Source organism: Gouania willdenowi, chromosome 21, assembly GCF_900634775.1.
Source record: "Gouania willdenowi chromosome 21, fGouWil2.1, whole genome shotgun sequence".
NCBI lineage: Eukaryota > Metazoa > Chordata > Actinopteri > Blenniiformes > Gobiesocidae > Gouania > Gouania willdenowi.
The window spans coordinates 1,884,755-1,911,481 of NC_041064.1; the positions used below are offsets into that span (position 1 = coordinate 1,884,755).

General features: G+C 39.1%; 1 protein-coding gene across 13 annotated transcripts in view; it reads left to right on the top strand.

Moving 5' to 3' along the window:
* obsl1b (obscurin like cytoskeletal adaptor 1b) overlaps positions 1-26,721 on the top strand; it is a 43,350-nt gene extending 16,629 nt beyond the window's left edge. For 3 of the 13 annotated variants that reach the window (XM_028435436.1, XM_028435437.1, XM_028435438.1), the window contains 23 exons: positions 101-388; positions 884-1,162; positions 1,316-1,591; positions 2,684-2,968; positions 3,751-3,981; positions 4,329-4,604; positions 4,689-4,961; positions 7,311-7,586; positions 7,655-7,930; positions 10,687-10,962; positions 11,026-11,301; positions 13,432-13,701; positions 13,808-14,074; positions 15,278-15,547; positions 16,131-16,397; positions 17,866-18,132; positions 19,503-19,615; positions 20,449-20,602; positions 21,829-21,912; positions 22,221-22,382; positions 24,039-24,143; positions 24,927-25,193; positions 26,366-26,719. In XM_028435436.1, the coding sequence (XP_028291237.1) occupies positions 101-388; positions 884-1,162; positions 1,316-1,591; positions 2,684-2,968; positions 3,751-3,981; positions 4,329-4,604; positions 4,689-4,961; positions 7,311-7,586; positions 7,655-7,930; positions 10,687-10,962; positions 11,026-11,301; positions 13,432-13,701; positions 13,808-14,074; positions 15,278-15,547; positions 16,131-16,397; positions 17,866-18,132; positions 19,503-19,615; positions 20,449-20,602; positions 21,829-21,912; positions 22,221-22,382; positions 24,039-24,143; positions 24,927-25,193; positions 26,366-26,655 (5,528 nt within the window). In that variant the 3' untranslated portion in view covers positions 26,656-26,719. Of the gene's footprint in view, positions 1-100; positions 389-883; positions 1,163-1,315; positions 1,592-2,683; positions 2,969-3,750; positions 3,982-4,328; positions 4,605-4,688; positions 4,962-7,310; positions 7,587-7,654; positions 7,931-10,686; positions 10,963-11,025; positions 11,302-13,431; positions 13,702-13,807; positions 14,075-15,277; positions 15,548-16,130; positions 16,398-17,865; positions 18,133-19,502; positions 19,616-20,448; positions 20,603-21,828; positions 21,913-22,220; positions 22,383-24,038; positions 24,144-24,926; positions 25,194-26,365 lie in introns of those variants that run through there. The other 10 variants (XM_028435425.1, XM_028435426.1, XM_028435428.1 and 7 more) reach the window with 9 other exon arrangements.
* Positions 26,722-26,727: the final 6 nt, after the last annotated feature.

Sequence of the window (26,727 nt, forward strand, 5' to 3'; positions counted from 1 at the left end):
TGGCTAACAAAGTCTTTAGCATTACACTTGTGCTTCAACATATCTCATTTGCAAAAGGACATAAGTACTGACCAGATTTATTTTACATTCAACTTTTTAGCTCTGACTCAGAACCTTTCACCTGTGTCTGAGCCGGACCCAAACATGACAGCTATCACAGGTTCTCCTATTGCTCTACAATGTGAGCTGTCAGAGCACAGTGGACAGGACAGTTGGTCCAAGAATGGAGAAAAGCTTCTACCTCCAAGTGGAGTAGACATCCAGTCGGGAGGGAGCACGAGGAGCCCCGTGGCCCCGTTGGCCGAGCAGGCTCACACCACCACTGTGTGTCATTCTGTCTCCAAGGATGAACGCATCTGGTTTGCTGAGGGAGTAAAAGGTGACAAAGGTGACGCATCCAAACTCTGCAGCGCTTGCTTCATCCTTCACTGCCACTAACAGAAGGTGGAAACCTCTGCTTCCCTTCTAAAACAATTACACAAGAAAATGTGGTGAACTCCTCTATTTTAACTCTTCCTTAACTGAAGCAAACCATAGATTCAAAACTGTGACCTTTAAATACTCTATAATACATGCAACTTACCGTAGCTCCTCACTCACGATGATCACTAAACACTTCAAGTCAACCACAAACTAACCTTCTTGCCATATCTTCCATCATGGTGTGCAATAAAGCTGTTACATTTGCTTGACTAAATGTCACAGTTGTGTTTTTGTCTGAAGTTGTTTAGTCTTAAATTTGTTTGCTGCCTCGTTTGAATTCCATACCCTTCATTCTAACCCATACCTTCACGCGCTAACCAGACTATCCACTTTTTTCATGGCTATGATTCTTTTTACAACCAAATATTCATTAAGACGCTCTTTTTTGCACAACTTGTAGCTCTACCTGTGAAGTTCTGTGAGCAGGAAAAGGCTGAGCGGAACAAGTCAGTCCAAGAAGGAGCACCCGTTGTACTCAAGTGTCAGCTGGCTCACAATCCATCTGCCGTTGTTGTATGGTACAAGGACGGGACAAAGCTACACCCACAGGACAATGTGAAGATGCAGTCCGATAGTCTGACAAGGACACTGCTCATCCAATCAGCACAACACGTGCATGCTGGTACCTATAAGTGTTCAACGTCGGATGATGCCATCACCTTTACCGTGGACGTACAAGGTGACTTCTCTCTCGCTACCTTCTCTTTATACCTGTCTGTTTGTTTTGTATGATTGGTTAGTGTAACTATGTGTACAGAGAATAAGGTGACTGGCTTGAGGAAATGCTTTGTCCACCGTCTTATCCCAGCTCCTTGTTGTCCCTCTCTCTTAGGCCGATCGCCACAGATCATGCCTATCACACTGTCTGAAAAGTTCAAGACCATTACACTGGGTAGTCCGATTATCCTCCAGTGTGAGGTCTCAGATCCTAAAGGCCAGGTTTCCTGGTTTAAAGATGAGGAGGAGCTATTTTGCAGAACAGGTCTCAATATGAAAAGAGAGGGCAACCTCAGAAAACTACTGATCCATTCTGCTAAAGCCTCCGACTCGGGCCTCTACAGATGTAAACTACTTGACGATGTTGTAACATTCAATGTGGATATTGAAGGTGATGTTCTTGTATTGTACAGTTACTTTAAGAGCTTACATAAATGCTTAAACCAATTAGAACTCATGTCGGGCCTCAGATTTTCCTCCCTCTCTCTCTCTTTATTAAAAATTGGGCCCAAACATGACACTGGAGTGCCTGTTTTGGGACAATATCACGCATTTATACGCTATTCTTTCACCTGAAAACTTGTGACTGAATGTCTAGAAAGTGTGACGAACAGACAAATATGTCCCATATTCAAAAACCCGTATTACACGTTAGGTCCAGCAAGTTCATTTTGTCTTCTTTTTTAAATAACATGTTAAGGTTTCATTCATTCAGACAACTTTTTTCAGGAAATGTATGTAAAACTTCTAAGTAAATTTTACTTTAATTTCCTGACATGTTTGGACTGCCAACTGTCATTCTTCCTCAGACGCTTTGATGTGTCCTTATGAGTTCTTTCTTGGCGTGGCAAGTCCCGACAGAAGCCTAACACTTCCAATTACATGGCTGCACAGGATTTTGCGCAAAATGTGAATGTCACTAAACAGTAATTAAAGGATCCACAAATAATGTTTTAGGACCATATCACACATTTTCATTGGAGAGTCTAGCAGTGTGGCTAACTTTGACCTTGTGATGTAATCTTGCGTGATTTAAGCGAAACCATCCGGTTATTTACCCTGCTTTGCATGCTCGGCACAATTTCAAGAAGTTTATTAGCCATTAAAGACATCTAAACACTTGTAACGTAACACGGAAGCTGAATTTGAGAATGTTTGAAACAGAAAATCTGAGCCCTAATGACATGAAGGTGTTTGACGCGGCCTGCAGTGGCAGCAACCTTGGTTTTCCAACTCAGGTCAAACCAGTAGCCAGTAACTACATTTAATATTGGGGGGATTTAATCCTGCCAAGCACACACAGGGGGTAACTTGAGGTATTCTGCTTCAGTACTTTAGTGATTACCCCTGCATGTTTACCCCACTTCGGCCCCTGTGATATAAAACTCAAGGCGCATCACTGCATTCACAAGAGCTCCAGATGACAAAATATGCCTTGGTAATTAAACAACCGTTTAACAACAGTGCATTGCAAATGTTGTAGAGACCCCTCCACCTCCTGTGAGGTTACCATCGTCTCCGGAGGTTGCGAGAAATGAACGTGTGGAAACGGGCTGTCCAATTATTCCGCCGTGTGACGTTTCTGAACCAAACTCCAAGGTTTACTGGCTTAAAGATGGAGAACAGCCTACTTCAATAAGTGAACATGAAGTTCCTAAGAGAGAGGGACCGAGGGAAGTGGTTATTCCCTCAGCAGAAGTCAGACACTGTGGAGTGTACAGAAACCGGGCTGCAGACAACCTTATAGAAATCAAGGTGGATGTCGCAGGTGATCTATTTTGACCTTTGAAAGAATTACTAACATTTAGTTCACACTTAATTTTTTTAACGATTACATTTAAAGGGTACCTGTAGTGGAAATGTATACAACAAAACATGTTTTTAATGTATTACCAATAAATAGAATATATGCACCTTTTTATTAAAAAAAAAAAAAAACACATTAAAAGGACTTTTTAAGAATGATGTTGCTTGGCAACAGTGTTCCGTTGGTCTACAGTTTCTAAACAATGGTGCAGTGTAATCCCAATGGTTGTTATAACAACAAGAGAAAAACCCAACACAAACATTAGTTTTGCTTCTCTGAGCCACTAAGTCAGAGTTATCCAGACTTTGGCTCCATACTATCGGTACGGGATACACACTTAAAACGTTTACGTTCAGACAAAATTCGATGATATACGAGGACCGCTTCAAGCCGAGCTGCCAAACCAGATGCGGTCCCGACAGAATTCCTTCACAGAAAGTCCTTCAATGCAGCTTGTAAACATACTTGTTCAGAGCACTACTACGTTTCTGCTTACAGGGGATACAATGGGGGGTGTCATGGCACTAACCACATCCCCAAAACTTCCCACAATGTAAACAGACCTGTTACATCTTTACCTACCACAGGTACCCTTTAAACCTACCCGACAAAAATGGTTTCTGTCCCTCAAAATATATTTAAAGACATCTGAACATTTTGAACTGCAACCATCACACCTAATTGCGTGCTGATAATCTTTTAGTTTCTTGTTGCCATACTTATAGCTTGAGTTTGATTCTCAGCTCTTCCAGAGGTTGAGATGAGCTCGTGTACTGGAGCGGGTGAACCGGTCAAACAGCAGAACAAGCTCTCACAGACATGTGGGTATGAGGACGATGTAAAAGTACCGGCAGAACCGAGAGAGAACAGCAACACAGAGAGCTTTAAGAGGACACTGCCCCCAGCGTCATCCTCTGCTGCTCACAGTCGTAAAAATGATTCCGATTACACCGATGTCCATGACGAGGTCAAAGGTGATATGCTAATTCTTTTGTCAGTTTGACCTCCAAAATCTAGTCATCGTCACCTTCATCTTAACATCTGTAATTCATCCAATGTCGCGCTGCTCTGTGTACTTGCCTCACATCACATTTTAAATTTATCAAGGAACAGTTTCCCAAGTGCAATGCTTCAATAACATCTCCCCATTGCTTTTGAAGCAGCTTAACAAGTGAGCAGGTTTCTGTGACTTGATTAGCAAGGCTTGAAATCAGCATGTTTAGCTCTGAGGTCGAAGGCCTCACAGCACCTGCACGTGTGAGCAACAGGAAGTCTTTCTGACGATTAGCATGAACTCTCTTCTCCTTTACTTTCCACTCAGCTCCACCCGTCACCTTCGTCAACGTTAAAGAGAGCGATCTTTACCACAGCGTTGTGGAACAAGAGGAGCTTGTTCTGACATGTGAAGTGTCCAGGGACGATGGAGATGTGGTGTGGTACAAAGATGGAGTTGAAATGCAACCAAACAGTCACGTTACGATGCAAGCTGAGGGTAACAAAAGGAATGTGACCATTCCGTCGGCCCAACTGTTGGACGCAGGCACGTACACATGCCGGGCAGGAGAAAACATTCTCTACTTCAAGGTTAACATACGAGGTAACAACTATCCACATTGCTTTTCCTTTATACTTCCTTGGAAGTGTTGGATGGTAACTAAAATGAAAATGTATTCCTTTAAAGAGCCTCCCGTGATGATAATCCATCCCAAAGAGGATGTCCATCTCGACCGTCACGTTCCAGAGGAAATCATTCTGAGCTGTGAACTGTCTCGTCCCAACGGCGCTGTCAGCTGGTTCAAAGATGGACAGAAGCTTCAAGAGAGCGAGAACATCAAGCTGAAGGTGGAGGGGCCGTACCGACGCCTTAAAATCATCAGTGGTGGAGTGGAAGACTCAGGAGAATACGTATGCGACACAGCCGACGACTCCAAATTCTTTCAACTCAGTATCACAGGTAACTTACACGTGTGTGTGTAATGGTGATTATTTAAACAGCAATATGATTAATAATGTAACCAAACATTCCCAACTTAAGAAAAACATTGCAGAACTACACCACTAGGGGTGTGGCATCTAAGGAACCTCACAATTTGATTCGATTATGATTTAGTGTGCAACGATTCAACAATTGTTACGATTAGTTTAAAATTGGGACTACTTTACAGTTTTAGAGCCTGTGTTCCTCCATCTTGAAATCACATGATTGATGATGTCACACTGCCTGTAAACATCCCATTGTTTTCTACTGGAGTGAAGCATTCAGCCTGATTTTTAGATCATTTAATAGCTTTTTTTAGTCAAAAGTACAACAGCTGCTGCTTTTGGTTGCTCTAAAAAAAACAGGAAAAGTTCAAAATGTCAATAATTTGACCTCTTGTTTACTGAAAGAGGATAAAAACAGTTGTGATCTGAAAAAAATCTGTGACCGCAGGGGGCGACAGTTCCAAGTCTGTGGTTTGGTAGTAGACAATGAAGGAGAGAAGAAGAGCTCTCCTAAGGGACCTTTTCTCTCCCTTAAACAGCTTATGTTGTTATCCTCTTTCTCTACACATCCTGGTTTTTTAGAGCAACCAAAAGCAGCACAAGTTGTCATTTTGACTGTAAAAGCTACTAAATGATCAATAAATCAGGCTGAATATTTCACTCCAATAGAAAACAATGGGATGTTTACAGGCAGTGGGGCCATGTGACATCATCAATCACATTTCAAGATGGAGGAACACAGGTTCTAAAACTGTAAAGTAGTCCCATTTTTAAATGTTTACAGAAAATATGGTGCATAATTATGTGTTTTGTTAGACATAGATCTACTAATAAGGACATTTCAAAGGCTTTAGGCCATGTTTGTAAAAACAGTGGAGGATCCCTTTAAGAAGTTCAAAGCTGACCATTACAAGAAAAGGTCAGAGTTAATCATTGCTAAGTATTCTGAAGTCAGTTTCAGAGTTATAATCATATTAAACACTGTTACTCTCGTACCTTTCTCCTAACACTCATTGTTAGATAAAGCATAAGGAGCTGTTGGAGTTAAAAATACATTTGATGGCAGCCCTCCTTGTCATGAATGAGTGCAGGGATAATGTTGTAATTTGTTGCTGTTGCTCGTGGTTGCTGTAGTCACCATCTAAAGATCAAGAAGAGCCATCACTCCCTGCTCTACTGGCACATTCAAAGAAAGGTTACCTGCTAACGGACTCGCTACAGGTGTGATTTTGCCATCCTTTGAACTGGGTTGATTTATTTATTCCATACACATCTCTGTCTCCTGACACACACACCACACAATCACGGTATATTTTCTGTGATACCAAAAAACATAAGGAAAAATTAAATGTTCTCAATCAAAAAAAGCAATCTGACCCGCTTTCTTTTTTTTTTTAGTTATTGTTATTGCTCTCGCTCTTCATTTAAATAAAACATGACACGAGAATGCCTCACATGCATGTTTTTGAACAGTATCACACATTTACACAGTTTTTCACTGGAAATGGGTGAATTAATGTCTAGAAAGTTTGAAAAGGCTCTATGTGTACACATCGTCTAAGATCACATGTGTTAAACTCAATCTCAAAACCTGGCCCTTTAAGCCATCAATTCAGCCAGCAGGAGAAAGTAAAAAAACTGAAAAATCCTGAATTATTGTGTAAATTACCAAATAATTCAGTTGTAGATATCTCAGCCCGTCTTAATGGACAAATTCAATGAAACTCCACAATATTTGGAAGATGACAACTTACCCATGATTTTATCATGTGACTGCAGTCATTTAAAATCAATTGTTCAAAGAATAAAATTTTCCTCAACATTTTTCACGTAATTTGTGACAATTAAAATAAAAATTGGTCACAAAATCAACAAAATTTTAAAGAGTAAATCCAACAGGGACAGATGTCCGTCACCGCGCCTTATACATTGTAATTACCATTTCATTAAACAGACGCTTGTAGCCAAAGTGACATCACAGTTAAGGGTTCAAGGACTTGCTCAACATCCCACAGAGTTTCCGGCCTAAAATCTGTGGCCCATTTAAGGCCCATTTAAGATCAAACTATGTTTGGCCCCTGAGCTACAATTAGTTTGACACACCTCGTCTAGATTATGGAAAGTCAGGGTGTTGTGCTTAAGTTCATAAGGTAAATAATCTGGACTTTAGGCAATGGGCGTGCTTAGGCGACGGTAAGTACCTCTGTGCTCGTCTTGTTGTTTGATGCAGACGAGTTATCTTCTATTCCTTAGATAAAGCATATCCTTCCACAATTACAAAACATATTGAACATAATGAACCCCTAGCGTCTTTTTTCAGAGCCCCCGGTCCAAATCGTTTCTCCGAGTCAGTCTCAGATGGAGCTGTGTCAGCAGACGTCTGAGAGAATGGTTCTGAGCTGTGAGATATCGCGACCCAACGCTTTGGTTCGCTGGTACCGAGACGGTCTGGAGGTGGAAGAGAACGATAACCTCATCCTGGAGGTGGACGGCGTGTACAGAAGATTAATCATCCCTGAAACTACGGTCAGAGACTCAGCTGAGTATGTGTGTGACACCGCAGATGACTCTGTGACCTTCTTTGTCAATATCGCAGGTGAGAGCAGTAGAAAGTACTGTTTCAGTGTAGTAAATGTTTTTCTAAACCAAAGCTTTTATTCTTAGAGCCTCCTGTTCGCTTTGTACGACCACGGAAGATGGCGTGCAGGGTGGAGAAAAGGGCCGGAGAGACTCTTGTGCTAGACTGCGAGGTTTCACGACCCAACGCAGACGTCACCTGGAAGAAGAACGGCGAGGAAGTGGAAGACTGCAGGAACGTCACCATCTTTGATGACGGAGTCATGCGTCAGCTGACCATTCACTCTCTGACGCTGGAGGACGCTGGGCAATATGTGTGTGATGCAAAAGACGACGTCATGGATTTCAGCGTCAACGTGCAAGGTAGGAACTGAATCGACCAATCGGTTTTATTGACCAAGCAAATTTCACTGCATTTATTCTGCTTTCAATACAAACACAAAAAGGGTTTTTTCCTAAATATAAATATTCAGGAACATGTTATTGAGAAGTCCAAAGTCTTTATTCTTCTTACTTTCTTTGTCACGCTAAAATTAAGCTAATGCTAAACAGCTTAAAAATATTAAAAATGCAAACTGTGCTGCCGCTCACTGACATCACAGCTTTGTAGAAACTAAAATACTACTTCTGTACTTATTTAAAAGATAATTTCAGGCCTAAAAATTACAGCCTTTATAATATTAAGATGACTAATTTTCTGGGGACTAGGGCTGAACAATTTTCCCTAAAAACCTAATTGAGATTTTTTGGACCAATATTGCGATTGCAATTCGATTTGAGATTTTTTTATTTGATACATTTAAATGCATAAACTGCTAAAATGATGAGTGAAGGAAGTCATGTTTCTTGTAGACTGTCAAACAAAATTCTTACTCAAATTGCCGCACATTAGAACAAAACACAATCTACTTTCAAAAATATTTGGTTTTATGTGGACAGCGCCCTCTTCTGGAGGAAACACTTTAGGATGTGCTTTATGGAAACTCACACCTTTTATCTGTTCCAGCTGAATCTGAGATAACAAGGCTCCACCATTCTGATTGGTGAACATCACTCAAACGCCAGAGACAGAAGAAAAAACGTCAGCGTCCTGAGGTCACGTTACTGCAGTCGTCAAAACCTCGATTGCGATTCGATATCAAACCTTGCAGCGTTACTGGGGACCCAAACAAATACCACAAAAATTGTGATTCAATAAGTTAACGACATGACAGTTCATCAAACATCTAAATATTGGAAAGTTTTTGTTTGTTTTTTTTTGGTTTTTTTATCATTGCTTTAAGACACTGGCTGATAATTTTCACGTCCGGTTTGCTGAGAGAAGTTTATCGGAAATTGTTTTTCTATATAACAAATGACTTTTGGAAGGAATATGAAACGGCACCAGAGACCAAATAACTTCAAAAACACACAATTGTAAAAATAATACATATAACAAAAACAATTCATTCATTCATATATTCATGCTGTTGGCGATGCAGAGTCTCAGTCCTGTAAAATAGTCCAGGCTCTATAAAATACAAATATTGTCCAGTTTATAATATAGGCTGAGCTGTATGAACGTAGCATCAGAGCCACAGACTGCACCCATGATGAGGCAGATACATGAATGGAAACATCTGTTAGTATGTTTATTCTCCCATCAATTACCATCAGATATTAATTGGTTTGAATTATTGATTTTCAATCTTCATATTTAATATATATATATATATATTTTTTAAGTTCTTTATCTAGCCAATCATTCAACAGGCAAGGCACTGATTTATTTTTTTTTCAGGCAGAAAATCTTATGAAATTAAATAAATAAAATCATATTTAATTAATAACATCAACATTGCTCTTGACACAATTTATGATTAGTAGGGCTTACTGTTGTAAACTCATATGTAGCTTGTGCTAACAGAGCTATGTTACACTAAAATAAAATAAAAAATATTCAAAAATATTGATATTCTTTAATGACGAGCAAACAAATGTTGCACAAGTTTCCTCATAGATCTTCTTAACTCATTGAATTTGGGAAGTGAGGAACTCACTGTTTAGCGGGAGTACCGATATATCCTACTCAAGTAGAAGTACTCTTACTTGATTGAAATTGTACTCAAGTTCAAGTAAGTCATACATAAAATACACAAGTACAAGTAAAAAGTAGCTTAATTAAATAGTAGTCAAAGTAAAAGTTACTAGTTACTTTCACTCCCCACAATTATTGTTGGCAATAAATCTTGCCACGGTTCCTTGCATACAGTAAACATCTATGTAAAAACTTAAAAAGGAAGAGACCAAATCTACCACAATGGGAACTTAATTTATTTTCCACAAAGGCATCTGCATAAAATAAAACTGAGTACTTGTAATCCGTTACGTTCACTTTTGCCAAGTACAATATCAACATGTGGTCATTTGATCCACAAAACTCACGCACACACATTTCATTCCTGCATTTCAGAGATTCCGATGTTTCTATATTGCCTGTCATTATGCTACTGACACAACTTCATGTGTACGTTAGTATGGGTAGTGCGTTAGTATGGGTAGTACGTTGGCATGGGTAGTACGTTGGCATGGGTAGTACGTTTGGATGGTAGCATGTTAGTATGGGTAGTACGTTAGTATGGGTAGTACGTTAATATGGGTAGTGCGTTAGTATGGGTAGTACGTTAGTATGGGTAGTGCGTTAGTATGGGTAGTACGTTGGCATGGGTAGTACGTTAATATGGGTAGTACGTTTGGATGGTAGCATGTTAGTATGGGTAGTACGTTTGGATGGGTAGTACGTTTGGATGGTAGCATGTTAGTATGGGTAGTACGTTAGTATGGGTAGTACGTTAATATGGGTAGTACGTTTGGATGGTAGCATGTTAGTATGGGTAGTACGTTTGGATGGGTAGTACGTTTGGATGGGTAGTACGTTAATATGGGTAGTACATTAGCGTGGGTAGTACGTTTGGACGGGTAGTACGTTAGTATGGGTAGTACGTTAGCATGGATAGTACGTTTGCATGGGTAGTACGTTAGGGTGACATTTATAACACGGCACCTGCCTTAAGGTTTCAAAACTAGTTCCTTAATACTAATAATGCTCACACACGCACTCTTCTCTTCCTCGTTTCCAGATCTTCCAGTAAAGATTGTGGGAAAAACTGATGCAAAAACCCAAAAACAGTTCCTGGTATCAGACGATATCATCTTAGTGTGTGAACTCTCGAGAAGCAACGCTCCGGTCCGCTGGTACAAAGACGACCATCTGATCGGTGACTCTGAGAGACACTGTGTGGAGGAACAGGGCGTGTTCCGCTCGCTGGTCGTCCTGAACGCCAGCCTCACAGACTCGGGCGAGTACACGTGTGACGCGGGCGATGATATGATGCTTTTCCACATCACAGTTGCAGGTAATTCAACAACACATTGCGATGGCGTCGACGAGCTCATTACCAACATGTCTTTGTGTTCAGAGCCTCCAGTGGAGATCATCGGTAACTCAGGACACCCAGAGCACCACATGCTGGTGGCAGGAGACGACCTCATCCTGGAGTGTGAAGTGTCCAGACCCAACGCCGCCGTTCACTGGTTACGCAACGGCGAGGAACTGAAACCAGACTCTCGTGTGAAGATCGACAGCTACGACGTGGTGAGAAAGCTGGTTATTTACGGACTCCAGCCCTCGGACTCGGGAAAATACATCTGTGATGCCATCAACGACAAACTGATAACCATCGTGGAGGTCCAAGGTGAGGTTAGAGCACGAGTGTCAAATGAGTTATTTCAACATTAAAGGTAGGGTAGGTGATTTTCAAAATATTTTGAATGTAGCCTCACTGATGGCTCCGCCTTTACCCCCCCCATTCCATTTTGAGACCATTTTTTGTTTAATTTGGAGAAATTTTGTGGAATAATTGAAATTGCAGAATTTTGGAAAAAATGAGATGAAAGTTTTTACAAATGTGGCCTGAAATCTTTTAAATGTCCTTTTTAGCAGATTTCTGTCTAACAAAACATTATAATGCAATATGTACATTTAATTGCTTTTTTAAAATGGGACAACTTTACAGTATTAGAGCCTGTGTTCCTCCATCATGAAATCACGTGATTGATGATGTCACACGGCCCCACTGCCTGTAAATATTCCATTGTTTTCTATTAAGGTGTGTTCACACCAAACGCTACTTAAAGCTGATATCCAGAGTTTCTGAGAAATCTATGTATGATTCTTTTGAAATTCATGAAAAAACCTAACTAGTCTTTTACTATAGTCTACTGCTGGTGGTCATTCACATACATTAATGTATATAAGTCCCTCCTTCGTCCTATAGACCCTTATACAAATGGAAACAACTTCCTGTTTTTGAGACTGTCAATCAAAGTGATTGCGGAACTGTGCACGGAAACAAGGCAGCGCGTCACAACAGAAAAACAGGTAAATATGATTTTGGTTCTTACATGACCCATAGACCTACATCAATGCGACCTTCTTACGTTCCGCGATGCGCGTGCAGAAAAGTAGAGGCGTGGCTTCTGGTAGATTGCAGAAGCAGGGGGAGGAGGTGGAGCTGTTGAGGGCGGAACATTGAGAGGTCCTCTCAGAAACTCCAGATAGCAGCTCTAAGTGTCTCTGGTGACTAGATTTCATTCTAAATCAATGTAAATGACGCAACATCAAGTGACGAGACTCGTGCAATTGCAGCGACTCAATCCTGCGACCATCGTCGCTGGAAGTAGCTAAAAGTTGAAAGTTTTGAACTTTTCAAGCGACTTCGAGTGACGCTGTGTCTGACTATGTTTAAGCGACTCATCACCAGTGATTTAAGCAACTATAGTGGCCATCATTTAGCAGTTTTTTTCAGTCAAAAAAAACAACTTGTGCTGCTTAAAAAAACCAAGAAAAGTTAAATATGTCGATGTAAAGCTTCAACAGTCCGTGATTACTCTCTGTCTTCACCCACCAGAGCATGTCAGCACACTGTTTAAGGAAGAGTAAAGGTCCCTTAGGAGAGCTCTACTTCTCTGCTTCATTGTCGACTACCAAACCACAGAGTTGTGAACCGTTTTCGGGTCACAACTATTTTTATCCCCTTTCTGTAAACAAAAGAGGTTTACATCGACATCTTTAACTTTTCCTGGTTTTTTAAAGCAACTAAAAGCAGCACAAGTTGTTATTTTGTCTGAAAAATCTACTAAATGATCTAAAAATCAGGCTGAATGTTTCACTCCAATAGAAAACAATGGGATGTTTACAGGCAGTGGGGCCGTGTGACATCATCAATCACGTGATTTCAAGATGGAGGAACACAGGCTCTAAAACTGTAAACTAGTCCAATTTTAAAAGTTCAAGGTTTCGAGGATGATTTTCCCGAACTTTAGAAAAGAAACGCTCTCTGCACATGTGCAAAACTCTACCTGCTTCCAAGAGGGAACGCCTACATGTGGAAGAGAACGTGCACTCGCCCAGTTTTCCTCGTGCACAGCATTGGAGTCGGCATCGTTCATACAAGCTGCTGGTTCAGCTTACCTTGCACTTTTCCCATTATGTCAGACTCGCCACCGGTAAGTGAAAATCCCTTTTCAAAGGACCCGATGCGTACCGGGCACGACATGCCTTAAGTAAACATATCATCAGAATGATTGACAATTAGGCATTGACACATTACCTTTAACTAAATAAATTTGGTACAAAATAATGTGTTTGGCAAAACACTTCTAATAGGTACATTTCAAAGATTTTAGGCCACATTTGTAAAAACAGTGGAGGATCTTATTGAAAATGACTCTGGATGCTCCTAAGGGCCAGATTTAAACCCAGAGTCTTGAGTTTGACACGTGATACCATGTTACAACCAAAAAATCTCACTGTTGTTCCTCAGAGCCACCGGTTAAGTTTGTGAATAAAATTGAGAACAACATCATCTCGGCGTTTGAGAGTGAGAGTGTGACTCTGCGAGCCGTGGTCAGCTGTGACCGAGCTAATGTTCGCTGGCTGAAAGGCGGCCAACTCCTTAACCAGGACAACATTCACATCTCCAGCGAGGGCAACACCCACCGGCTCACCATTAATCCCCTGCAGCTGTCAGATTCTGGGGACTATGTGTGTGACGTCAACACAGACGAGATGTCTTTCAGTCTGTTGGTCAAAGGTAGGAATTGGACTCTCTCTGTAAATTGCAACCTTGGTTTCGAACGCACCCTGGCCAAAGCACGCACCCTCACCACCACATTTACATTTCATGTCCCACTTGACAGAAATGAAAGTGCGATTCTTGAGGAGGATGGAGAGTGTGGCGTGTCCAAAGGGCAGCAGGCTGACGCTGCTTTGTGAGGTGAACAAACCCAAAGGAGACGTTCAGTGGTTGAAAGACGGCGCCGAGGTGGCCCCGAGTCGTCGACACACGATACGAGCACAAGGCAGAGAACGAAGCTTCACCATCCACCAGCTGACGGAGGAAGACGCAGGAGAATATGTGTGCGAGTCCACTGATGACAGAACCTGTGCTACTGTCACTGTGGAAAGTAAGTTTAGACCAAAGTAATTAAAGCAGAACCTGGGAGATACTTCAAAGCTCCTGAATAATCCCAAGAACTACCAGTTTAAAACACACTGAGATACTTAACTATCACATTTTTCACTTTAAATGGAGGGAAAAATAATGAAGGATGACAGGCAGTAACCTAAAGAGTAGCTAAACAATAATGGGCGGGGCTTCTGGATCACTTGTGGAACATTTCAGAGGAAATCCTCATGTTCCTTTTTTACTAGTATGTTTGTACGATTAAAAAGTGTTATTCCAATCTAAACACAAATCTGCAGCATATTTAAATAAATCATGTCTGTGATACTTGGACACATTTGTCATGATGAAAATAAATGTGATGGGACTAGAATAAACTTATGAATCTAACTAATTAAAGACTATGTAGTTAATTAGTCTCGATTAATCTAAATTAAACGCATAACCATATTTTACATGAAAAGCAATGTTTTTCTAATTCAAATGGATTGAATCAATGTAGCAGCTAGCTGTCCGTGCTTGCTGCTATATGGTTAGCATCAAGGTGCAAGCTGCTACATGTTTAGCATCCAGGTGCTTGCTGCTACATGTTTAGCATCAAGGTGCTAGCTGCTACATGTTTAGCATTGAGGTGCTAGCTGCTACATATTTAGCATTGAGGTGCTAGCTGCTATATGTTTAGCACTGAGGTGCTAGTTGCTACATGTCTAGCACTGACGTGCTAGCTGAGGCTAGCAGAGCTCCACTGATCCACAAACTCTTTCTCAAACAATTTTCACACTACTGGGCTTTGTTTTCCATCTAGTGTTTTTATTTAAGATAAAATTAACACCCGTGAAGCACAGCAACAACTTCTCCTCTGGTTCTCCTGTTTCTTGTGTTGTGGTCTGTGCATCAGTGTTATGTGTATACCAGGAACTCGTGAGATGAGAAAGGTTCCACGCTGCTTGGAGTGCAAAAAAAATAAACAGTTAACTGCATAATTTTTCTGTAAATAATGAATCACAATTAACGCTATAAAGTCCCAGCCCTAAAATAAACATTTAAAGATGGTTGATTCATTACAAAAACCTGTACAGCTTGAAGCCTGACAATGAACTCAGACTGATGCCTAGAGCTGCTCCATGAGGCCTCATGTTGGTGACCCATGCTTTAAACAGTCCAGTGTTCCTCACAGATTTCTCCACTACTGAATCTTTTCCAGCTCCACGTCTGGTGGAGTTTGTAGCAGAGCTTCGTTCCATCACCGTGTGTGAAGGAGAAGACGCCGTGTTCAAGTGTGTGGTTTCTCCGGCCGACACAAAGGTCGTTTGGCGTCTCCGAGACAAACCAGTGGCTTTGACGGAGCGAGCGGTGGTTTCCAGCAACGGCCTCTGCCACATGCTCTGCATCAACAACTGTGTGGTTTCAGATAGCGGCCGTGTGACAGCTGAGGCTGAGGGGACGCTGTCAGAGGCTGAGCTCCAGGTTCAAGGTGAGTTAGTATTTTTCTAGGTGTTTATGGTCAGTTTGTGTGTTTTTCTTGATATTTTCTATATTTCTGCTCTAATTTTTGTGTTATTGTTATTTTTGGATGTTTGAGACCATTTTGTGTATTTACTTTGGGGAAATCACAGATTTAAAGGCCTGCAGGCTGCTTGATGCCTGTCACTGTTTTTAGGGCTCCTCTACAATAAACGTTTTCTTCTTCTGTCTTTTACTGTGTTTGTAGTCAATTTGTGTTTTTCTTGATATTTTCTACATTTCTATTGTAACTTTGTGTTGTTGTTGTTGTTGTTGACTTTTGGATGTTTGAGGCTGGTTTTGTGTATTTGCTTTGGGAACATTTCCCATCCCTGTGTTAGACAATCCCCTGCAATAAAACTTTGGTAAATCTGAAAAAGACGAAGAGTTTACTAAAGTCGTTAACTGAGGAAATTATAGGATATGAAACTAAGTAGTATTAAAAACATATAGGACTCACTTCCATTAAAAATGGTGACTTTTTAAGAGTTATACTGTATATATAAAGAACTGTATTTAAAACAGATGTGTGTTATTTGTGTGATTCTCTGCAGAGCAACATGTGCTGTTCACCAGGAAAATGCTCCCCGTCGTAGGTGAGGAGTACGGAGAGGCGACCCTGGAGGTGGAGGTGAGCGTGGACTCTGAGGACGTGCAGTGGATGAGACAGGGTGTTCTGATCCACGCTGGGGCCAAATACGCCCTGAGACACGAGGGCCGTCAGCACAGCCTGACCATCCACAGCCTGGCCCTGATGGACAGAGGAACCTACAGCTGTGAGACCCTCCATGACCGCACACAGGCCCAGCTCACTGTGGAACGTGAGTGTGCACGTGTTCTTAACATCTTTACCCCTCACTCGCCCTCTTCCTCTCCTCCCAATCAAAGCAAATGTTAACTCCTCGCTCGCCCTATGAAAGAACATCACATCCATTTATTTACAGTCACTACTGGTGCTACTGGAGCATGATGGGAACCAACAGCTGAAACACACACGTCCTCACCATCAGCCATACTTCCTTTATAGACCCGACATGGCATAAATACTGTACACAAAACACACTAAATAAATGCACAAAATGACACCAAAAACAGACAAAATCACTGGAAAATACATCCAAAAAACCAGGAAAAAAAATACAAAAATGACTCCAAAAAATTTTCAAAATTATAGATAAATACACAAAATAATTAATTATAACTAATTACAGACTCTGTAGTTAGTTAATCTCGATTAATCTAAATTAATTGCATACCAATATTTGACAAAAAACAACGTTTTTCTAATTTAAATGGATTGAATCAATGTAGCAGCTAGCTATCCGTGCGAGCTGCAAATATATATATATATATATATATATATCCAGTAATAATGAAAAATATACAAACGGACAACCAAATATACCCAAATACAGAGAAATAACTGAATACACAAAAACAACAAATTCACAAAATAGCTGTATAAAAAAGACAAAACAACAACAAAAACCCACAAAATGACTCATGCCACACAAAACAACAAAAATGTAAAACCAAAAATTTACAAAAATTACTAAGAAAGGGACACAAAATGACTCACAACACTAAATATAGTGAATGACAGGAAAATATACAAATGAACAACCAAATATACACAAAATTGACTCCAAAAACACACACACACACACAAAAATACAAAACAACAAAAACCCACAAAAATGCTCATGCAACACAAAAATAACTAAACACACAAAATGACTCAAATCTCACAAAATAAAATCGAATGACTGGAAAATATACAAACAACCAAAAACACTCAAAATTACTCCAAAAACAAAACAAAAGACAGCCTTTGTTCTTCCCTGCATGTGTTAACGCTAACATTGATTGTTATTCTAAATGCTGACATGAATGTTGATAATGTGGCCCCATCTCTAGACACACAATCATTGTTTTTTGATGAAATCGATGGAAAGCAGACACCGTCTAAAATAGGAACAACACATTGTGCCGTGCCCACATCAGGCCGTAAAAACTGAAGGAATAAACCAAACATTTAAAGGCCGTGGGCTGTTCTTTCAACACTGCGTGGGAGGAAAAGCTTCTGTTGGCACCTCCTATGAATTTAGATCTCCTCTCATTGCATCTAAATTTACACGCTGGCCTTCAAAACCGAGGTTGTTGTCATCGGGTCTCCAAAATAAACACTTGTTTTTGTTCCACTGCTGGTCTGTGTGAGAAGAAGTGAAAAATGTTGGCTGTTTCAGAGCAGCTTTCATGTAAAGCTCACTGCTGAATCCCCCCCCACAGCTCGTAAAGTGTCCATCAGACGGGGTCTGAGTGACGTTAGGACCACAGAGAGGGAGACGGCTTCCTTTGAGGTGGAGCTATCTCACCCCAACATACCAGGGAGGTGGACCAGGAACGGGATCCAGCTCAAGCCCACCAACCATTTCCGTATGAGCGCCAAAGGACAAGTTCACAGCCTCACCATCTATAACCTGTCAGTGGAAGACACCGGAACCTTTGTGTTCAGCGTGGAGAACCAGAAGACCTCAGCTAGGCTGGTGGTGAAGGGTAGGTCACCTAAGCCCCGCCCCCCACCTCATCATTCATCCATTCATAACCACATGTTCAATAACTCAAACACGAGCAAAGTTTAAATGTAGAATAACCAAAAAAAGCCACAGACATTTTGTAAAGGTTGCAAAATACAGTGGTTAAAAAAAAGGTTTAAAGTGTTAATATTGATTTAAAAAAGGAACAATTAGTATAAACTGGCAAATAATGGGCATTACAAATCGTGAATGTGGTTAAATTGTCAAAAAATAGGAATGAAATACAGTGACAAGAGGTTAAAAGTGATAATAATGGGTCAACATATGTGACATTAGGTGCAAAAGTGGTAGAAAGGGTTTATAAGTGCTGAACATGTCTGGATGTAGAAGTGTCAGAAATGGGAGAAATGTAGCAAAAATACATTAAAAGGAGCAAAAAATATGGCAAGAAAAAGTGATGAAAATAGGTTAAAATATGGTGAGTTTGGTGTAGTTGCAGAAAAAAAGATAAAAATAATCAAAAATGGGCTCAAATTGTTCAGAAATTATTTCCAGCTTCTTGAAGGCATCTAGCGAGGCCTCCCAGTGTCTCGTGACCCCAAGGTTGAGAACCCCTGACATAAGCAATAGGTGACAGATAACAGTCCCTCTTTAGATTTTTTAGAGTAATTTTGTGTATGTGAAAAAATAAAGTTATCTCGATAATTTGCGATTAAAGATGGCTGCCATCGTGTGATATAAGCTTCAGAAAGAAGTGCATACTGCAAATATTGTGGAGATTTGTTGAATGTATGTATTTGGAGGAGCTGATATATCTACAAATAGATTATTTGGTCCGTTTACACAATGATTCAAGTTTACTTTCTCCTGTGGGCCAAAGTGGATTCTACAGAAGGGCCAGATTTGGGGCCCTGGGCCTTGAGTTTAAAAAAAATTCAGAAATACACAAATAACTTAGTTTGTGTTGCTCTGGGCACAAGAAATTCAATAAAGTTGAGATAACTTGTAGAATAAGAGTAGTAGAGAAACCAAAGCTAGCAAACCTGAACCAACTGGTTGTGTTTTAGCTCTAAACTGGTATCTTAAGTAACGTGGTGTAAACAGGCCAGATGCCAACCAGCGTAGGAATGCTAATAGAACGTAGCGGCAGCTCTGCTACTGTTGCCTTCATCCCAGCTCACGTTTCAAACGCCACATATTCCAGTGCGACCCAACCAAACGTTCAATCTCGTCTGTCAGGTGCTAGTTTAACCTCAGCCTGAAGAATAATCCTCATCATCATCTCTCTGAGCCGGGGATGAAATAGTGAGCGTGGCAATCGGATGAAAATGTCATCACACAATGGGTGTGATCCACAAAGATCACTTTCAACTACGTTTCTCTCCACAGAACCTCCTGTGACCATCTTCAGAAAACTGGAGGATCAGAGGTTCCCTGAAGGAGCCACGATCTCACTAGAATGTGAACTGTCCAGACACAACGTGGACGTGAAATGGATGAAGGTAGAAAGTTATTTAGAATTTTTATTCAGGACAGAAAACACAAAACTCTGACTTAAAGCTGCTGAGACCATTAATTATTACTAGTTGTGGGACTCGATTAAAAATAGAGACTTTGTAATTATAATATTAATTAATGGCCAAACAATATCTGACACAAGTTTAAATGTATTTTGGTTTATGACTGAATCAATAGAAACAATACATGAGGTGCTAGATGCTACATGTTTAGCATTGAGGTGTTAGCTGCTACATGTTTGAAATTGAGGTGCTAGATGCTACATGTTTAGCATCGAGGTGTTAGCTGCTACATGTTTAATATTGAGGTGCTACATGCTACATGTTTAGCATCGAGGTGTTAGCTGCTACATGTTTAGCATCGAGGTGTTAGCTGCTACATGTTTAGCATCGAGGTGTTAGCTGCTACATGTTTAGCATTGAGTTGCTAGCTGAGGCTAGTACAACTCCACTGATCCACAAACTCTTTCTTTAACAATTTTCACACAACGTGGCTTTATTTTAAGTGTTTTTATTTAAACTAAAATTAACGCCCACGAAGCACAGCAACGACTTCTCCTCTGGTTCTCCTGTTTCTTGTGTTGTGGTCTGTGCATCAGTATTATAGATATACCGGGAACTCGTGAAATGAGAAAGGTTCCACGCTGTTTGGAGAGTAAAAAATAAATTTAAAAAAGATTAATGGAAGATTGTTTTGTGTTTTTTTTCTTTAGTGCTCCCACATTGTTTTTCTCAATTACTATAAATAAAATGATGATAAAGTAAAGACGTAAAGTGTGATTACTCATGTGATAACGTTTACTGTGATTTCCTCTCAGAATGGACAGGAAGTCAAACCCAGCAGAGAGCTGCGTATCTATGCCATGGGCAGGAAGCGTTTCCTTCAGATTCTAAAGAGCCGCGTCAGCGATTCTGGCGTCTACGCTTGTGACGCTGGAGACATTACTACATGCTGCTCCGTGGAGGTCTACGGTAATGTGATGTCATGTGAACTATGCAACATATTCACTTCATCAACATGAAGATTAAAAGACAGAATAAAAACCTAACCAAACTAAACTCTGACTTAAATAAACCAAATCAGGACAAAACGACCCTTAACTTCCTAATGGATGTTGTTTAGGAGCATCACAGGTCTGTAGACGTTAGGGGTTTGCATGTTCTCCTCGTACTTGCATGTGTTCTCGTTTCCTCCCTCAGGCTAACAACATGTGTTATGATGGTAGCTGTAGTCTAGGGTCTAACCCAGTGTTGAAAACCAAACAGCAGCTGCCAAATGTTTACTCTAGTTTTGTCGATTACAAACCAATTGGTTCTGTATGTGGTGAATGTAAAAACATATTTTGAACATTTAGCTAATTTTTCTTTCATTGGAGACAGAAATTTATGTAAAACAGGATGTTCTATATCATTGTTAAAATGTGTACAGATGAAAAATAAATCAAAATCTTTTAAAGGTAACTTAAGTCTAAATCTGTGAGATGAGATATAAATGTTAAATCTAAATGTAACTGTTAAATCTAAATATTACATTTAAATCTAACTGTTATATCCAAATGGTAAATGTAAATCTAAATCTAACTGTAAATCTGATCGTTAAATCTAAATGTAACTGTTAAATCTAAATCTTACTGGTAAATCTAAATCTAAATGCTAAATATAAATGTTAAATGTAAATCTAACTATTAAATCTAAATGTTAAATGTAAATCTAACTATTAAATTTAAATCTAACTATTAAATCTAAATGTTAAATTGCTCGCCAAGTGTAAAGCTAAATGTTTAGAAACTATGCAACAGGTTTGTGCCTGTCAATCACGTGGCCCCACCCACACGACCAACCAATTTACCATTTAGATCTTGATTTAACATTTATGTTTAACTTTTACATTTAGATTTTTTTTCATGTGTACACCTTTTTAACAGTGATATAGAACATGCTGTTTTATATAAATTTCTGTCTCAAACGAAAGAATAAATTAGCTTAATGTTGAAAATATGTCGGCTATGACACAGTGACGGAGTTTTTACATTTGACACCACATAGTTCTGGACCCACGTTGGGTCCCGAGAGACCCTTGGTTTGGAACCCCTGGTTTGGAACCCCTGTGTACACATGATAGACTAACCATCCTTTCACATCCTGTTCCATGTTCCCAAACTGTGGACTAAAGCGTTCCTACTGTATTTCATTCCTAGTGCAGAGACAGTTTCAAACTGCTCTCTGGCCTGTGGCAACACAAAGGCAGCACAACACTGCCACCTGCCTGTGCGTAAGTAAAGGTACAAGGTGGCCACCTTTATTCTACTGTTTTAAAATCATATGATTAGAAAATGATTCTAGGAATGTTAGAGTCACACAGAGAGGAAATGATTCACATGCATTCACTCCTACACAGGTTTAATCCACATGTCGTGCATGTTTTTGGACTGAGGGAGAACATGGATAGAAAAATAATCATCACTCATAAAGGCTCAATTATTATTATAATTATTATTATCACACAGCTCAGCTTTAATTAGTCCTAATTATGATAAACTATGTGTAAACAGGCGTTCGTTGCTTTGATGGCTTGTTTGTGACTCTACAGAACGTGAGCTGTTGATCCTCCAGGGAATGGAAGATGTGAACATTAAAGAAGACCAGAATGCTGTGTTTGTCTGTGAGATCTCAGTGGAGGACGTTCCTGGTGAATGGTACAGGAACGGAGTCCAGATCCACCCGACCAGTACCATCAAAATACGCCAGGAAGGTTGGTTTGATCGTAGACATTTACACTATAGACATTTATACTATAAACCTCAACTGGTTTCACCCTGTGACCCACATTTTGTCAACGACCCACTTTTTTTTTTTTTCTTTTTTAAAATTCAACCATCCATAGTTTTTTTAAAATTTTTTTATTGTCATTGAAATCTATGTTTTAAAAGTCTTAAATGTTAACACAAGTCTGAATTTATGATTGTATTTAGTCTCACATTTCAAAATAAACGGTAACGATTTAAAAAAAAAAAAAAAAAAAGATTTTTCTTAATGGTTTTTATTTTTAGTATTTTTGTTGTGGTTCCATAGATTTCTGGCTATTTTTATCACCATCTTATGTGTTTTTGGAGTGATTTTGATTCTTTTAGTCTTAGTTTTTTTTTGTGTATTTTACTGTCATTTTGTGTATTTTTGTGTGTTTACTTTGGGGGGTCACCAGTTGCACGTCTTCATTAGACACTGGAAAAAAGTGACCCTAACCCTGTGTAATTGTTGCGTTTTTTCCCCAAATTGTATTTACTGTGAAGTTGGTCTTAAATTTAAATTCAAATGGCAATAAAAAAAAAAGTCTTAAAAAGTATTGAATTTAATTTGACTGAAACTGTAGGAACCCTAATCTTTTTTTAAAAACATAAATCTATATCTTTTCCTGTGCAACATGTCTTAGGGTTGCAACATTAATTCATCTGAATAATATCCACTGTTATCCAGGAATGTTTATTATTATTATTATAGTCATCTTAAAGATGGAAATCCTGGTTTTAATCACTAATAAAATGGTTCAAAGTGACCAAAAATGGTGGAAAAGGTGGTGAAATTGGTTAAAAGTTGCAAATTAAAGTGGATAAAAACAGAGAGAAAAAGCTGTGAAAATGTGGTAGGGTGGGTTAGGGTAATGTAATTTAAAAAGTGGGAAAAATTAGTTTAAACTGGCAAAAAAAATTACAAGAGAAATGGTGAATGTGGTTAAATTGGCAAAAATAAGCATGAAATATGGTGAAAAGTAACAATAATGGGTCAATATATGTGACATTAGGTGGAAAAGTGGTAGAAAGGGTTTATAAGTGCTGAACATGTCTGGAAAGTGGAAAAAATGTGTAGAAAAGGCATTGAAATGTGTCAGGAATGGGAGTGATGCAGCAAAAATGCATTAAAAGGAGCAAAAATGAATTTAAAATAGGTTAAAATACAGCAGGTTTAGTGTAATTGGAGAAAAAGGTTAAAGATTGGCTCAAATTATTCAAAAAATATTCTTAGTTTCTTGAAGGCATCTGGTGACCCCCTCCCAAGGTTGAGAACCCCTGCCCTAGGGTCCCACATGGCCCCTCAAATCTGATGATTTTTAATTACATTTGGTGAAATATGATAATATGATGCCCTAGAGAATTATGTTTAAAATATGAAAAAAGTTGATAAGGTTTTATTTTTTTATCCCAAAAGGAACACCAGTTCACCCAGGGAGGGGTGTGTTTTTAGCCACCCTAAGATACCTGTAAAAATAAATATTACTATATTTTAAAACATAATAAGGGTGTCCAATAATTGCTTGTAATTAAACTGTCAACATTTTTATTTGTATTTATTTATCTTGACTAATTCTATCATTTTTTTTTGCTCTGAATCGATTATTTTTGTCTGATTTTAGGAACTAAACACTTCCTCCTCATGTGTAACGTACGAGCTGAAGACTCTGGAGAGATTAAGTTTGTCGCCCGTCACGTGGAGACTGTGGCGGCTCTACAGATAGAAGGTTCTAAAGCATCTTTACGGAACAGGATTAGGAACAATTCTGATGGAGAAAATACATTTGGGAAAGTCAAGATTAAAGTTGAAATGTTGAGAATAAAGTTGAAATTTCAAAAATAAACTTAAAATATAATAATGTGATAAAAGTCAAAAGTTTGCTAATAAAGTCAAACTGTACAGAAACAGATTAGGGCCAGTTTGGATAGACACTGTTCTCATAGATGGTGAATTGACCCTAGTCAGCTACTGTAGATTTGACTTTATTAGATAACTTTTATCACAATATTGGATTTTTAGTTACTTTAGAAATATTGACTTTAATGTCATAATTTGGCCTTTAATCTCAACTTTACTGTATAATTCAATTTTACTTTAAAATTTAAATTTAAATCTCAATAATTTATTTCAAATTATATTCTCAATTTTGATTTCAATCTAATTTTTTCGACTTTAACCTCGACGTACAGTTTTTCAACTATATTCTCAAAATTGTATCTTTAATCTCGTGTTTTTTACTTTATTCTCAAAATGTTTACGTTAATCTAATTTTTTCGACTTTAATCTCGACATATTTCAACTTTATTATCAAAATTTCAACTTTAATCTCGACATTTCGACTTTAATTTCGATTTGCCCCAAATTATTTTCCCCAATCACAATTTGCCCTAACCCTCTTCCGTACATCTTCATGTGTTTAAAGTTCTAATTTATCTCGTCCCAAAATCACATTTTTTCTTAAAGTTTTCTGCTATCGTTGCTAACGACACGTGTGCTAAATACGTTCCAGAACTGCCGGTGAACATCGTGAACCCTCTACAGGATAAAACGGCTCTGGAGAAAAGTCGTGTGATCATGGACTGCACGGTGTCCAACCCGCGGTGCAGCATCCGCTGGTACAAAGGGCCCAGCGTGGTCCTGCCCTCAGAGCGCTTTGAGATCAGCAGCGAAGGATGTTACCGCAAACTGATCATCCAGCAGGTGGCGCTGCACGACGAGGGAACGTACAGCGTTCAGGTCGGAGAGTATTCATGCTCCGCTAAGCTCACAGTAGAGGGTAAGATATTAGATTAATACGTGTTTTTATTAACTAACAATGATATTTATAAATATAATTAGTAATTTAACAAATGCATAAATTATATTTATATTAATTTAAGTTATTCTATTACTATTGAACACTGACACACAAAACCATATACTGTATAAAACAGTTGAAGCACTAAAGTATTAAATCATTGCAGAACATTAGAAAACATCTACCGTACTAATGTACATACAAAAATCACCTTGACAAGGGACCAGAGATTAAAATTAAGCATAAACTATAAACTCACATTCATTAATGTTGATTAATATGAATTATACTGTAAATAAAGAAATAGAGTCAATAATTCACCATATAAAACATGACAAGGAACAGATCCGTTTGATTACAAAACACACACATTTCTATTATTTCTGTCGTTCTTTTATGTTAAAGACTAAATAAAGCAAAAAAAAAAAAAAGAAAGACAAAGAAGAGAAAAGAGAGAAATAAATAAAAATAAAAATAAAAGAAAAAAGAGGAAAAAACAGTAAAGAGAAAGAAATAAAGAAAAAAGAAGAGAAGAAAAGGAAGAAAGAAAAAAGGGACAGAGAAAAAAAGATGAAGAAAAGAAAAAAAGGAGAAAAAAGAAAAGAAAAAAAAGATGAAATAAAGCACGAGTCCTTTAGAGATGAAGTAAATAAATCTGATGTGCATCCCTAGTTTAAACTGATATTATGATTATTTCACCGTTCATCACTCAGGAAAAGATCCAGATAAAATAAGTCACTACATCTACACAACCACTAGAGGTCAGTGTCAGCTAGGTTTGCATTGGCTCCTCCTCCTTTATAGATACATTAAAACCAAGTATTATTATTATCATGTTGTTGTTATTAAGTTACGTTATACTGAAAATACAGTACTAACAAAAACAGACAAAACAACAGTAAAAATGCCCAAAATGACTCATGAATCACAAAATTATAAACACACAAATCACTTAACACAAAAATATACAAAATGGCAACAAAAGTACACAACGTGACAAGCATCCCAAAAACACATACATTATACAGAAAAATACACAGCAAAAAACAACATGACTCATGAATCTTGTGTGTGTGTGTGTGTGTGTGTGTGTGTGTGTGTGTGTGTGTGTGTGTGTGTGTGTGTGTGTGTGTGTGTGTGTGTGTTACCAGCCCAGTCCGTGCTGATGATCAGAGAGCTGACTGACGTAGAGGTCGTGACCTCTGAAGACGCCTGTTTTGAGTGTGAGCTCTCAGAGCTCGTGTTCCGGCCCCCCGTGTGGACCCTGAATGGTGAGGCCCTGCAGCCGGGGCCCCGTGTGCGTGTGGAGAAGATGGGCCCCGTGCACAGACTGACCCTCAGAAAAACGTCCCCACACATGGACGGAGTCGTAGAGTTCAGCTTTGGAACGGCCAAGAGCCGAGCACGGCTCACCGTCATCAGTAAGGAACTATTATTATAACTCACACACACACACACACATTTCTACACACACACACACACACACACACACACACACACACATAATACACAA